The sequence below is a fragment of the Poecilia reticulata genome, linkage group LG10, assembly GCF_000633615.1.
Source record: "Poecilia reticulata strain Guanapo linkage group LG10, Guppy_female_1.0+MT, whole genome shotgun sequence".
Lineage (NCBI taxonomy): Eukaryota > Metazoa > Chordata > Actinopteri > Cyprinodontiformes > Poeciliidae > Poecilia > Poecilia reticulata.
Window position 1 is genome coordinate 18,199,185 of NC_024340.1, and position 16,195 is coordinate 18,215,379.

General features: G+C 39.1%; 1 protein-coding gene and 1 long non-coding RNA gene across 2 annotated transcripts in view; one reads left to right on the forward strand and one right to left on the reverse strand.

Annotated features, from left to right (window-relative positions):
• Nucleotides 1-478: 478 nt before the first annotated feature.
• Nucleotides 479-16,195, reverse strand: part of enox2 (ecto-NOX disulfide-thiol exchanger 2) — a 201,707-nt gene continuing 185,990 nt past the window's right edge. Inside the window, exons 10-13 of the mRNA XM_008420947.2 lie at nt 13,014-13,092; nt 10,805-10,910; nt 8,610-8,695; nt 479-3,244 (exon numbers count right to left, since the gene is read on the reverse strand). Of these exons, the coding sequence (XP_008419169.1) occupies nt 3,113-3,244; nt 8,610-8,695; nt 10,805-10,910; nt 13,014-13,092 (403 nt within the window). The 3' untranslated portion in view covers nt 479-3,112. The remainder of the gene's footprint in view (nt 3,245-8,609; nt 8,696-10,804; nt 10,911-13,013; nt 13,093-16,195) is intronic.
• LOC103471519 (uncharacterized) lies at nt 3,481-6,510 on the forward strand. The gene is made up of 2 exons (XR_001777026.1): nt 3,481-4,294; nt 4,359-6,510. It is a non-coding gene; the product is annotated as an uncharacterized LOC103471519 (long non-coding RNA).

A 16,195-nucleotide genomic window follows, 5' to 3' on the forward strand; every position in this document is an offset into this window, starting at 1 on the left:
CTAAAGCGCGATCACAAGCATGTTGGTGTCTTCATGCTCCCGTCACAGACAGCTGTAAAGGAGATAAACTGTGAACGCCCCGAGTCTATCGGCGCGTGGGGATGGCAGCTCAGTTGGGAGGAAACTCTACACAGAAAAGCAGCTTTTGAAAGACACGAAAGCGCAAGTATAGGTGTTTTGCTTGTGTCAGTGAGAGCAGAAAGGTAAAGCGCGTCGGGGAAGGAAGAGGTCGGTGTGAGGTGTGCTGGAGTTTGTCATTGGGGGATGTTCTGCTGAGCTCGGCTCATGCAGCGTGGAGAGGAAGCGTAGCGGTGCACAGGCAACATCTCGCACAATCCCAAGTGCTCTGTCAGGGAGATGGAAACGGGAGAAATGTGGACATAAACCTCCACATCCTTCAGTAACATCATTACAACCACAAATAACTGCAGCACGGCTTATATGAAAAAGAGAAAGTTGGAGTTTTTCTTTTTTTTTTTCACATACGGCGCCATCCAAAAACCTTCATACATTTTTACATTTAACATGACTCACAACCATAAACTTCAGCGTGTCCCATTGGGATTTCAGTGATGAATAATTGTCAAGGTTTTCTGCAACGTTTAGCTTGGGGAACGGCTGGCTGGCTAACAGGGCGAGAAACCTGGACAGGTCACCAGTCCATCACAGAGCAACATGGAGGAAACCATCCACCTATAAACTGGATGGTTATAGGAATACAGAAAAAAACTTGCGACAACATGCTAAGTCCATGCTGAACCACTTCAAACCCAGAACCAACTAATCATTTTTGGCCTCCACATGGTACATGGAAAAGATTAAACATGGCTCCTTAAGCCTCATTCAAAAGGTTTTTTTGTATTTCTACTCCTCCATAGAGTCCAGATTTATTGAGTGCATGTATAATAGTTGTCCATTCCTACATATTCTCCCACATGAGCTGATTACGGTGGGCGATTATCGTATTGAGTATAATTTATCGTGATACATTTCTTATAATCATTTTTAATAATTGTTTTCACAATAAATGTGCATTTTTAATAAAAAGGTCTTTTTTGTCAGGATTGTTATTTTTAAATGCAGTTATTATGTTCAGTGTAGTGATACAAACAACACGTCCTTACAGAAACATGTTCACAGTTCACAGTTATTATAAAAATATGATTTTAAGGAAATTTTACTTTATAATTTAATGCCTTGAAATTGGGCCTCTGTCTCTTTAAGAGCTCCTTCGGGAATTCATCACAACATCACTCCTCTATTCACCCTTTAACGTTTAGTAATTCGTATGATGAACTCAGAAGATTGGTAGTTCCACAAGACGTTTGCTAATTGCTGGTGGCTAGTCTGGAGGAGCTGAAACTGCAGCGATGAGAAGGAGCTGCGTTCTCGAAGGCGGAGCTAGGGCCAACAAGGCGCTGTGCACAGCTGAATGATTGCCATGAGAGATTAAAAAGTTTCTTCAATACGCATGAAGGAATCAAGGTGACACTCCAGGTAGGTTTTTGATAAGGGAGTAACATTATGACATGATGCAAAGTTCACACAAAGTTAAAAAAAAGTTGAAAAGCTTTCTGGGAGCAACATAGTTTTAACTGGAATGGTTAAATTTACTGATATGTAATTCAAATCTATCATTGAAATATTTCTACATTATGTTGTGTGTTTTTAATGATGGACACCAGGAAGAGCAGCTGGGTGTAAAGTCCAGCCAGTGGGCATCCTAAACAATTAAATAATAGCTTGTCCAAATGGCAAGTAATGGCCTTCTTTTCAAAACATTACATTGAGCTAGAATAATAGTATGCAGAGGCGCTAATTTTTCAAAAGCAGTGACTGCGGGAGTCTGAAGAAGCTAAATGAGAGCAAATAACACTTTATAATAAATCTTTGTTTCTCAGAGCAATCGGGGAGGAGAGCACGCTGCCCCACGGCCCGGCGGCGGCACATTAAGAACGCTCGGCTGGGTTTTCGGTGAGGGGGGAACCTCCGGTTCTGGTGCTGGTGAGCTCTCTATCTGCTGGAGGTGCAGAAGACGACTTCCCCCTCTCATAAAGCGCTGCAGAACCATTTAATACACGGATGCAGGCACAGTACACAAACAATACAGTTTGCCGTTCACTCTGTGCCAGAAAGCACACACACCAACTGCCTCTCCAATTAAACATCATTAACACGATCCCCTAGGTGTGCTTCCCACTTAAGTGTGATGCGAACGTTCTGCCTTTCGCCAGGCTGACAGACGGGCTTAATTGGCTTCTGAAAGACACAAATGCCCTTATGTAAGCTTCTGAACCCAGCTCTTGAGTACAGCTCCTGATAAATGAAACGAGAAAAAAAAAACACAGCTCTTCAAGCAAGAATGAGCACAAACTCAGAGGTAGTATACTTGTCTTGTGCAAATCAGTCACTCAAACCCTCTACCTGCTAGGCAGATGCACAAAAATACTGACACTTTGCTATTTTCTTGATATTCAAATGTCTTTTATATTCAAAAATATCATCCAAGCATTTACAGTGTATTACAACAAATGAGTCTATGCAACTGCTGACAGCCTTTACAGAAAATGAAGAAATATATTCGTTTTTGATCTATGTTACAAACCGGCAACAGCAAAAAAGAGAAGAGAAGGAGGTCGACGGGTTGGGAGGACACACCCTCATCTCCTCCTGGATTAGCCCTGTAGACCTGATACCACACAGAGTCACGTGTCGGCTCCGAACGCACCGCGCTCTGCTCCTGTGGGCAAAACTACGTGATGATCCAGTGACGGTAGAAACTGGTGCTCCTCTGCGACTCCCAGGGAGTCATCATGTCTAAAAATATTTTGCAGATGCACAGGAACTCGGAGATCAAGCTTCTGAGGACTCCATCATGGGTGCTTGGTCTCAACAGCGATGATGTTTAAAGTCTCTGCCACCTACACAGTCCCTGAAGTGCTCATGTAACATTCCCGCTTGATCTGAGATCAGTCCTCTGTGTCCCTTGTACACTCAGGGTTCAGTACAGAGTCTTTGATACTTGTGAGCTAGATACTGTATCTTTCACATTGCTACAAAGTCTGTGTTGCCTGTCGTCTTCTCGAAGCCCCAGAAGTGTCACCTGCGGAGCCTAAGTGCTCTTGATGCCCTCAAAGCCGCAGAAGTTCCAGCGTTTCTCCAAACTCGCTCCGACGCCAGTCAGCTCCTGCCTGAAGGTGCAGGGCAGCCGGGAAAGAAGAGCCTCCACCTCACTGGGGTTAATCTGCAGACACAGAGAGACGACAAGTCCAGATATGTCAAGGGTGCTTTCTGTTTAACTGCAAAAACACAAAACAACAAGTATTTTTGGTCCAATTTCTAGTGCATGTAAAAAAAAAAAAAGACAAAACTAGCAAGTAACTTTTCAGTAAGAATGCAGCTTGTTTTAAGTCAATAATTCCTTGATATTGATAGAAAAAGTGCTAGTTCCACTGGCAGATTATTTCACTTACAACATGGGGAAAATGTCTTATAAGTAAAATAATCTGCCAGAGATATTGAGTTTTTCATCAATATTATGGAAATATCTACTAAAAATAAGTTCCTATGTATTGCTGATAAGTTACTTGTAAGTTAGTTTTGTCTTATGTCAAGTGTAGCAAGATATTTTCACTAGAAACTAGAAAACAAAAACACTTGGAAAGATTTTGCGAAGTGTAATTGTCAGTCTATTTCATCCTCTGCTATTGTAAGTTTTACTTTCATCTAAGACGTGGGCAGCTATTAATCCCAAAGAGCAACAAAAGCATCTTTGACCACAAGCTAAAACAACTTGTGCAAAAATATATTTGACAGAAAATTGTAGATATCATTTTGATCATCATCCGGCTAAATGCCAATGGACAATAAAACACGACCCACCATGCTGAAATCCTAAACTTGATGACAATCCCAGGTTGACCTGAAGGCTTTGATAATCTCACAATCTATGCGATTTAGAAAACCTTGCCAAATATTGCCAAGTCAAGATGATAGACTTTTACAAAGGAGGACTAAATGATGACATGGATTTTTGTTAAAATTTTGTTCTCTAATGGGATACAAGCCCCACTAAAAGGTGGCAAAAGTTATGAAAAGAGGACTGATCATACATTATAGAGTGTTGACTCAAAATTTCAAGTACATATGTGACTTTTTAGTCAACAAGACAAACACAACAGCGTTCAGAGATGCTTTCCCTCTGAGGCAAAAAGACAAGAAATAAGGAGATGTCGAAGGATGCTACATGCTAGCTGTGCTAGTGCTATATGCTAACACTACATGTTACACTAATGTTAGAGAGCAGCTTAAAAAGGTCTGTAAATCTCCTGTATCAGCAGTGGTGCAGTACAGTAAAGGCCACATTTATAACGTAAAAAAATATTACTGTAAAGTTTTTAACATTGGCGCCTTGTTTATTTTATAAACAAGGCGCCAATGTTAAGTCATCTTGAAACGAGTCAAGTCATCTTGAAACGAGGGGCCTCAATCTGAGAGAGTTTGGCTCCCAGATCTTTTCCAAGCACTGCCTTGTTTATTTTATAAACAAGGCCCTTAGAGGTCCCTATTTTTTTTTTGTAACTTATCATATTTTTTGCTGTTAATGAGAGCAAAAAAGATCCTTCAAATAATGTTGCTGTGATGGAGTATTTTTCTTAATATCACTTTTGACGTTTTAGTAGTGTGATAACACCATTGTGTTTTCAGAAAAAACTCAAAATTTATCACACAGAAACATTTTCTGTCGAGAAAATGATCAAACTGCTGTGAAATAAAACTTTTCACCTCCATGTGTCATCCATTGAGCAGCTCCTACCTTCATGCTTTCTTCCCTGACTCCACCACATCAGCTCTTATAAACCCACCTCTGACATGAGTGGGGCGAGGATCAGCTGGCCAATTGAAATCCCACATGATCACGTCGAAATGAACAGTTTGAGGATCTACGATCAACCTGCGGCATTGTTGAATTAATCTGTGAGTGTTCGTGCTGTGACACATAAAGGTCCACCACGCACACAAGATTGCCATTTGACAATGAAGCGGTGTGTGTGGAGCCAGTAGATAAGCGTAGAGGGACTGAGCTTGTAGTTGGGGAGTCTAGCCAAGGATATTGACCAAACTCTGTGGGCTGCACGGTGTGTGTGGCGGAGAGTCAGCGTGGGAACAACAGATGCACAAGAAAAAAAAAAGAAGAAAGAAATCAGACGCACGCAGACAGAAAAGCGTGGGCGGGTGCACAAGCCAACACATGAACATAAAGTAGAGGAATAATAATAATTTTTAAAAAAACGCACGAGAGGACCGTCACACTCTCTGTATACGTGAGGATGAGTCAAGCCGGCGATAAAAATATACAGACAAGAACAACTTCTCTAGTAGACAAGAAAAAGTTTCTAAAGATGACCAATTGAATATCTAAGTGATGAGGTAAATAATACTTTTGTCGACACAGATGGAGACTAATGCTAGTCCTACTTTTTGGAGGCGACGCTAATAGGTGGTGATTTGAAAGCGTCCATCGACGTGCCAAAGAGGAGTCATAATGGCAGTGAAATGCCTCATCAGAAAGATGAGACGACGTGGCTGCACTTCATCAAAAACGAATGTCAGAACACCGAGTTGGTGCTCGGCTTCCAGTGACAGACTGATGGTCGGTTTTTAATATAGTCTGGCATGAGGAGAAATCCCACAACAAGGCAGCGATGGCAAGATGCAAAAGTGTTCAATATTATTAAAGTCAGAAACAAAGTCCTCAAAAGGATAAAGTTACTCTAAAATGACAGAACAAAAAGTAGTTGGGATTTAATTCAAGTTGAACACAATCATTTAAAAACAAATCAAAAGGCTTGTAGGTCATTTTTAACCTTTGCACTGATTTGAAACAAACAGCAACTAAAACAAAAGAATGGTGCAAAATTAAGACAGACAGGATTTTATTTTTGTCTTTCAGGGAGAAACTTTTACTGACAATTGACTGCAAATGGAAAATGTGAAGTACAACACACAGTCTCCGTCTGTTAGAAATAAAGTTTAAATAAGGTTTGGACTTTTCTTGCCTGACCATTACAATATTATGTACCAGAATATAAAATAAAACAAATAAAAATATTACAAGTGGGTGTACTAAAAAGAACAAATTTTAAGGTTAAGCAGTATCTAAACAGCATGACTTTTATGAAACAGAACTTATGTTTTGTACTTATTAAACAAGTTGAAATAAATTGTGTTTCCTACTTCTCTGCTAAATCCATGGTGGCCTTAACTCAATACTTATTTATTATGAGAAGCTTGGAAGTGAAAAACTGTCTTGGCTTCGGTTGGTGCAATCAAAGTATCATAAAACAGGAAGCTGTTGGATTCTGAAGCTGGTGGATTATTCAACTTATTATAACTTGTGGTATGAATGTCAGGATTTGACTGACTTGCTGAAAACCCATTTTCCCTTTGAGAAAAATACAAGTCAAGTTACTTCAAGAAAAAACAAGTTCAGGTGCTGGTTTAAAAAAATAAGAAGAAAAGTTTAAAGAAATACTTTGAGAGACTTTCAGAACGCCTGGAGAAATACTGATCCAGACGACTGTAAACATTTCATTAAAGTTTGGCTCCATGGAGGCAAACGCTCTTTTTTTTTTTTTACAGAGGCGTCAATGCCCACCTTTAATTATTTTATGTTAATATTCACCATCTTTAAGAGGCTTCTAAATACGTAAAAGAAATAAAAAAACATTTATTAAAGCCAGGTGTGGAACAGGCTGTACACGTCAGAAAAATGATTAAAGTTGCATATTTTTGTTGAACTGAGGTTCTGTGAATAACAGCTGCAGTCATATTGCTGTCAGATTGTAGAAAAGTAAATAAATCCTCAGCAGTGGAGGTAAAACATGCAGACTGATGCTTGTTTATGACGATTTTAACCATTTAAAACATGTAAAAATGAAAATTTTCACATAAGTGAGCTACGGCGTTATATCAGCAGATATGAAACGTTTGCATTTTCAGAAGAAACCTTATGGTTTGTTGCCGTTTTACAGTACAGTTATGTTTGTTGAGGCTCAATCAGCCTGATCAGCTGTGATATAAGTGGAGTAAACTTTTTGATTTTGCATCAAGCTGACATTTATGCTACGGCATCAGAAAAGGTACATTCCTGTGATTTCCCAGGTCCTGAACAAGTCGGATAATTATCCTGAGAATCAGGAGGATAATTTCAGCAGCCTGAACTTTACAGAAGAAAAAGAGGTTGTTTGGCTGAGAAAACAACTTCAGCAACTGTCTCTTGTAAAAGTGAAGACGTTTGCTTTTCAGATGGTAAACCATTATATTCTATCCATTTAAGCATTTTCAGAATGAATTATTCTAAATGACTGAAATCAGTTAACAACAGGTTTGTGTCTGACTAGTTGTAAGATTTCCTTTGCTCTGAGGATTTCTTCACATTTCTACAAATTCATGGATGTAGCATCTATTACTATAAGCTGTTTTAATATTTTCACAGAACCTAACATCAGAAAAATATGATACCACTTTAAGATTTTATAAGCAATAGTAATTACATTTCCTTACAGTTGGAAAAAGTCATAAAAGTTCATTCTCATCATTAGTTTTTATTCTGAGGTGAGTTAATTATATATAGTAGCTAAATGGGGAAAAAATAGGATTCTGTGTGTTTATCTAACCTAATTTGACCATGAATATTTAATACAAATGCTAAGGTATTCAACTAAACAAATAAAACTGAAATAAAAACCTTTAAAATCATTTGTTAAATATGATAAGTAATAAGAAGTAAATAAACACCCTAAGAAAAAAGAGAGAACGTGGATGGAGATCAGGACATCTGGAATGACGCTCTGTGCGGAAATGAGTCTAATGATGAAGTACATGAACGAGACATGATTGACAATTCCATGAAACACCAGTAAACCCATCAAAGCACTGGTGGAGAATTAGGAAAGGGAATGTTCTGGGCCTAGTCAAAGCCCAGATCTTGATCTTAAGTTGCTGAGGGGTGATTTGAAGCAGACTGCACATGCAGGAGAGAGAGAGAGAGAGGAATGGGGCAGACCTGCATTAGATTGTAGATGGCCACAAGAAACATCTCACTGAAGTTATTTCCACTAAATTGTTTAAACCTTCTAACTTTAACAGGATTATTTCTTTTTGTTAATATCTTCTGTTAAATTAGCTCACTGTTGTTGAGTGTGATTAAATCCTTTAATTTCTAGAAAGACAAAATCACATCAACATAGGAACATTTCTCAACGGAGGACTAAATATTTAATGACGTGTGCTGTTTTTTTGTCGTCCCCTCATTTACCTCCCAGCGGGGGGGCCAAGTGAGAGCATCTGTGAGGACGTCAAACTGTCCTTTAAAGCGATTCTGTTTCAGGGAACTTCTGGTAAATCCATCCACCTCTGTGGAACAGCCTGCAAAAAGCATTAGGGAGGTCCGCTTGGATTAAGTTTGAGTGAATATCCAAGCCCATATGTCAGCCCAGTAGGGCGGACCAACACGCTGTCTGTATAAATGCATGTAATCTAGATTTATACCAAAGGGCAGCACTATTCCAGCGCTCCTCAGTGGAAGCTTTGACTCAAAGTGTTACCTTGGTGTCCAAGCGCTGGAGGTAGGAACAGATGTACTCGATGCTGGCTCCAAACGGGTGGACGTGCAGGAAGGTTGAGATGATCCCTGTGGAGAGAAAAATAATAAGTCATGCAACGCTGTTAACTTCCAGCTTCACGCAACCATTAAACATTGACAAATTACCAGAGGACGTTCGCAGCAACCGTTCTATTTTTTTTTTCCTCAACTCTTCGCCGTCTCCTTGGGCTGAGTGGAAGAGCGGCTTTAAGCGACTTCTTCCCAGAGTCCCATTACTGTTAAAAGCCTCTTGTATGTTGTCGCTCCAGATTAGAAAGAGAGTTTAATGATGCCTTTGATGCTGTTGTCTCTGATCAAAGCCACACTCTCCCCCAGCACAAACAAACCATCTGCCATCAGCTCGCAGAGGAAGACCAGAGGAGAGCCAGCTCTCTGTCTGCGCTCACTAACCACCGACGTAGCTGTGCGGCACACTTCAATACGCGCAGCTTCTGGCTGAGCAGAAACACAACCGTCGCTTGAAGCTTTAAAGAGGCAAAATGCTGCACCAAGACTTCATTTTTGTCACCTGCGGGAGGTCAATCAATACTCGAGCACAAACAACGCGCTCGTCTGGAGCTGCTCAGCTGAATGGGAGTTTAATGGAGCACTCAGATAGAACAACAAGTCCAAATCTCTCTGATTTATTTGGCTGAATTTACCCACTGGAAAACAACAACAACAACAAGAACAACAAAAAAAACTTTGCTCTGCATGTATGCAATGAAAAAGCCTATAAAGAAAAAATGTTCTCCAACTGTACAAAGCTTCCAGTTTGTGTGATTCATCCTCCCTTCAAGTCGGCGCATTTAAATGTGAATAATTCTTGCTTTCCTTTTTCATAAATTAACAGAAACTGCAGGTGTTCCACCCTGTTTTTTGTCCTTCGGTTCCTGTAGTCTGCAAACTCAACCAGGCATTGAGCAGCATCTGCAGCTTACACTCTGACACCACGCTTTCTGTCAACTATGGAGACACAACAAAGCCTGCAGCAGAGACGAGAATTATTCCAAACACAAAACTTTAACACTTTTGTAGTGGTAGGAATGTGAAGCGGTGATAATGCGTGTTCTCTGAAAGGCATAAACAAAGTTTTTACTCCCCACTGCTTGTTTTTATTTCCCCTCATAGCTCAATTTTCCTCCACAAATTGCCTTGCTAACAATAATACATGTAAATATCTAATTTACAAATGTGCCTAGACAGTGGCTGTTAATTCTACTTGTCCTTGATCTGCGCACGGCTCAATTAATTTAATGAACTTCATTAGGAAGGCACGCATCTGTCTAATGTGTCACAGTCACTTCTGTATGTCAGAGTTAAACTAAGCTACAAGTGCTGCCAGTGAAACATCAGAAGATTTTTCATTGGACTCTCAAACGCCTTTATTGGGAATTTATATGTTAGACCAACACACAAAACTGCATAATTGTGAAGTGAAACAAAAATGTTACATGGTTTTATTAATAAATAATGAAAAATGTAAACGTGCACTCACTTTTTGGAGTTAAATTAGACCAAACTTTACAACAAAGTTCTACAGAAATTTGTATTGGAAACGCGGCTAGTGTCGTTTTACACTAGCTGCGTTTGTAAACGTCTGGTTTCATCTGTATCGTCTCATTCAAAAAGACATTTGTGAAAAGCAGACTTTATAGATTTGGGGGCGCAGCAAAACATTTACTAACTGACCTTCCAATAACTAATAGATAGATTTTTGGGGGTAAATAAACGAGAATGATGAAATAATGACCATCAGAGTGACACTTGATCGATCAGAGATGATTAAACCGAGTGGAACAAAGAGAAGCATTCGCTCACCAAGTCACTGGACAGACAACTGGGCATGGAAGTATTATTCGATAATAATCTCTATTATAGGAAAGCCTACAATGATAATAGTCCCAATTGGTATTAATTTAATAAGTTCCAGCTAAACTGAAACCAGTCTTAGTGTTTTTTTCATCAGAAAAAAGAACAGATAAATAAGTAACCTTCATTTTGAGATTTGTTTTGTCGACTGAAGGAGCTAATAAACCGAATCTGCTTAAACAAGACTGTAAAATAATGAGTGTGATAAAGAGCCCACAAAGCTTCAGTTTGCACAGAAAATTGAGCCTGAATGAAGACATTGATGTGAAAGTGGAGGCAGCTTACCAACTAGCAGGGCTTCCCTCTCCGAGTGAATGGGACTTGTTGAGTTTTTCTCTGTGGGACCTCTTTTCTCCTGACTGCAGGACACCACTGCTGAAAGTGTGGCTTCCTGCAAACATGGAAACAGACAAAGAGAACCCATGAATAAATCAGACATCAGTCGCTGATGTAGGCAAATTAAAATAGGATTAGGGCGTGAGAATCTTATGGAAATACGGAGCTGGCTGCAGTTTACATTCAGTCATCATGAATATCGTATGTATTGAATTCCCCATGTTTTATTTAAGGACGTTTCTTTTTTTAGGGTGGTGCACAAGTTAAATATATTTTTTCTTATCCACACATTGAAATAATCAAATAAACACAAATAGTGGTACAGAGAAGAGCCATGTTTATGTTCTATAGCAATAATTCCCCAATACAATTTCTAAACATTTTCCACATGTAATCAAACATTTATGATGTACAATTCAAGCAAAATAGAAAATCTAACCATCAAGCACGAGATTATTCGCCCCATGAGTCACTTTTTGGGATGCTACCTTCTCTGGTAGCATCCCACATCTTAATTAGACAAAATATGTCCGTTCCAACTCGTAAAGGTTCTTTGAAATCAAGGAGATTGAAATGAAGTCAGTTGTCTGATCGCAGATTTTCTATCCAATTTCTGGATAGAAAATCCAGAAAACTTTAATTTTCTTCGTGTGAAACCGCTCTTCATCTGATTTGAATGCATAACTGGACTTACACTGATGCTGAGAAATTAAACGTGACTTAATTTTTATCTTACTATCAAACACTTTACAATTTTTGACCAAAATTGACATGTATTTGGAACAATTCATCTATACGTTCGCTCCAAAAAGAAAAAGAAAATCCAGGAGCATCCAAATAAAATAATTCCACATTATGATACTGCCACCTCCATGTTTCACTGTGGTTTTGGTAGCTTTCACTGGATGATGGGCTGAGTGTTTTGTCCCAAATATTCATTTTGGAACCATCCATCCATTTTCTTTACACCCTTGTCCCTTAATGGGGTCGGGAGGGTCGCTGGTGCCTGTCTCCAGCTAACGTTCCAGGCGAGAGGTTCTGGACAGGTCGTCAGTCTGTTGTAGGGCAACACAGAGACAAACAGGACAAACAACCATGCGCACACACACTCACACCTAGGGACAATTTGGAAAGGCCAATTAACCTGACAGTCATGTTTTTGGACTGTGGGAGGAAACTGGAGTACCCGGAGAAAACCCACCATGCACAGGGAGAACATGCAAACTCCATGCAGAAATCAAACCCAGGACCTTCCTGCTGCAAGGCAACCGCTCTACCAACTGCGCCACTGTGCAGCCTTCATTTTGGAACCGTTGCCCTAAAATTCAAGTTTAGTCTAGACATATGGAGAATTTATGATTACATTTACAAATCAAATACATCTGATTCATAAAATCTCATAATAAATACAAACTTGTGCACCCACTTCTTGATTTTTTTATGTCTAATCATTTCAGCCTGAAAAAAAAAGAAAATGTCTTAAATGTGTCTTTAAAAGTTGAACGTATTCATGTCTGTGATAAATATATGAAAACATCAGAAGGTTTCACCATATCAATCCTGAGAAACAATAAATCGGTGACGGGTGAAGCTCAGAAGGAAATGAAGACATCAGCTATATTTCTAACAAAGTGATACTTGTCAAACACACACATTTACACACACAGCATCACAAAATGAGATGAGCTTTAAGGAAGCAAACAGAGGCAGAGGGAAGAGACTTAGAAGGTAAATGATTAAACTGTTTGCTCCAGATCTCTGACAGGTGGCAGAGAAAAGGCAGAGGAGTTTTTATTGTCCAACATATTACTGTGTGTAATGTCTCCACTCATGCTGTGGGATGCCTGGTGGCCATTTTCGGTTTTTAATCTATTCATCACACCCCGTTTGGATACACCGGCGTGTGGGAGTGCAGACGTATACACATGTGCAAGGCATTTTAGTGTTTACGGCTGCTTTATTTCCGATCTCGGCTGAGTCTGGGTGATTAATTCAATGACAAATGTAGTTACAGCACGTTAAGCCACTTTAGGCTACAATGATCTGTTATGTCAGTGGAGGAAAGGAAGGAAAAGGAGATAAGAAGAAATATGACACACATAAAAACTGAGGAATGAAAATCATAACGGGGAGGAAGGGCTTTAAGTTTTCCACTTACAACAGTCTTGTTGTTGCCGTCGTCTTTGCCTCCATCGCCCGGGTTCGACATCTCCAGCTGCAGCACATGAGGAACGACACAGCAATGAAGAGTTCAGCTGTGCCCAATCAAGCATTGTTTACTAAGAAAATACAGTCCAGAAAAATTGTGGATTTCAAACAGACAAGCAACGCTGAATCACTGGACCCCATATGGAGACATTTAACTAATCTGAGTCAAAACTGGAACAAATTAATCATCTGATGAGCATACAACAGTTTGGGTCCAGATTTTCCTGAATGGCTGCTCTCTAAGAAATCCAACCAAATTATTGGGCATCAAATTACCTTATCAGTAGTTATTTAACATAGATAACAGTAACACTTTATTTGAAGGGGTGTGCATAAGACTGACATGACACTGTCATAAACATGACATAACATCTGTCATGAACATATAGAAGTCTTTATGAATGTCTATGACAGTGGTCATGAAGTGTCATTGGGTAAATAATGACACTTTTAATGCAATGTTGCTCTAAAAGTTGCATTAAAAGTCCATTAAAAATGCCAACTTTGCATTAAATTATCATAATTTACAAAATCATGCAAAGTTGGTACTTTTAATGGACTTTTAATGCAACTTTTAGAGCAACATTGCATTAAAAGTGTCATTATTTACCCAATGACACTTCATGACAGCTGTCATAAACCTTCATAAAGACTTCTATATGTTCATGACAGATGTTATGTCATGTTTATGACAGTGTCATGTCAGTCTTATGCACACCCCTTCAAATAAAGTGTTACCTAGATAACTACTAAAATTGGCTGCTTTAAAAACACCAGCTAAGGGCAGAGTCCCTATAGGTGTTTCAATATTTCTTTCTAATATTTTAGAAAAGCTCTATAAAAATAAATCAGTGAATAGATGGGATTTCTGTGAATAATTTAAGTTAAGAAAAATCCACAAATACTGATGTATTAATGCTCCAGAGCAGAAAACTGATCAAATTCCTTCTGCACTGGTGATCAAATCTCATGACGTGGAAGTAGCCACGTACATTTTATTAGCAGCACCAGGCTGCAAGTTTCTACCTTAATCTTTTGGCAAATTTATTTATGCACATCTGTAATGCCCTGATATGTAAAGAATCAGAACTAAAAAGTTTACCTCAAAGTAAAGAGACAGAAATCTTAAAAGCGACATCCTTCAATGTGTGGGACTGGAGCCGTTGAAGTCGACAGAATTAAATCAAAAGGTGTAGGTAATTAGAACGAACAAACCAACAAATAAATCAAACACAAAACTGTCAATAGCAGCAGTAAAATGTGATAAAAACTGATGGAAAAAGTTTGTTTTGATCGTAATAATAAGAAGGTTAATCTCTGCAATGACCTGCAGTCGAGTCGCAGGAGTAATGTGTGGTGACAGCTTGGGGACAGCAGGGACACTGCGCCGATGAAAGAGAATTGAGGCCGTAAAGAAATATCCTCAACATGACAAATCGTCCCACAGTGTCCGCTAATCTTCAGTGAAACCCAAACCCTAAAATTGATTTCTCTTTTAGCCTGTAATGAGACTGTCTTTCATGATTCAAGTTTGCCAGCATGCAGGAATTTTAATTAGCATATTTCCCTTCAGCTCGCAGGCGTGGGGACACATTTCTTATCAAACTCATCACCATTAACAAGCTATTGACAAGCGTCTCTCTGATAAAGGGAGCTGCCAACACGTTCCTGATTCAGCTCTAGGTTATAAGAAACCCGCCGGCGATCTCATGGAGGGAATCCTCATGAGCCGTGAGAGCCCTTAGTTTGTATTATCAGTTTAAGAGGTGATTTAACTGAGGCTCATTATAATGACAGCCATTGCTCTCATTAAACAGTGCTGGAGGGAACATTAACAAACAAATAGCAGACCACCGGGGATAGCGGACAACACCTGAAACATTAGTAAACATGATGGGGCTACCGGAGAAAAATGACCCCTGACACTTGAAAATGTTTTTAAGACTGGGTATTTAGCATTGCAGCTCAGTTGTTAAACAACCGGGCATTAATTAGTATTAGGCTCAGTTTTGCTGGCAAATGAGCAGCTTAACATAAGCAACACATCCAGTGAATAAATAATGAAGCAGGAGTGTCTGTAAGTAATGATTCAGGCTCCTGAAACGGCTCTGGTTTAATTTAAAGTGAGCTTCTTCTGGACGTTGCAAAGACCAGCTATTAAACTACAACTGTGAGACGGTTTTAAAGCTGCACACCGGACACTTCTGTAAAAATAAGTGAAGTTCACCTTGGACAGTTTGACACGTGTCAAGGTCAGGTTTTGTTTAAAAAAATAAAAAAATAAAAAACACACAGATGCTTGATGACATCACATAAGTCGAAATGTAACTGAGTGTGCCTATTTATATTTTTTGTTTGTTTTCAAATGTTTTTACATATTTTAACTAGTATTGTGAGTTATTTGCAGGTTCTGTAAGTAATTCATTAATTGCAATTCATCCCATTTTAATTGAAAACTATATATCGACAAACTGAGGAACATTTACAAATCAAAACCCCTTTGAATTGCTGCAACACACTTAAAGCTGAAACGCTATTTTAAACTTGAATAGCTTTGCTGATAGATCAACTCCTTTCAGTACAACTTTTAGCACAACTTGGACACAACATGTTCGGTTTTTGAAGCAAAAATTATCCCCCGGTGGGCCAAGAGAATCGGCTTTTCTGTCGACTTCTGTCGATTATGAATGATTCTTGTCTGTTTTACAGGCCTACCAGAAACACATGAATAAAAAAAGCTCCAAATATATGAGTTATATTAATTCTAAATATTAATTGTGTTAAAATCTTTAATGCATTAATATCTACATAATTAATTAATCGAAACTGTGCCGTTAAAGTGCCAGTCCTAGTTTTAATCAAATTCACCTCAATTCTAGTTCCTCTTGTGATATCATCAATATACATACAAACACAGCAGTATTTTTCTCCTATGTGCAGGTTTAAACCACTTTTATTTTGTAAAATCCTGTGGTAGGGATAAAAAATGACTTCAAAGTAAGTAGAAGTTTGTAATTTTAACAGATCTTACATGATAAAACTCTGCACGGTGCATCCCAGAGCACCATGAACCACACAAGCACGCACATGCTCGCTTGCACGCCCACACGCACGCACGCACGCACGCACGCA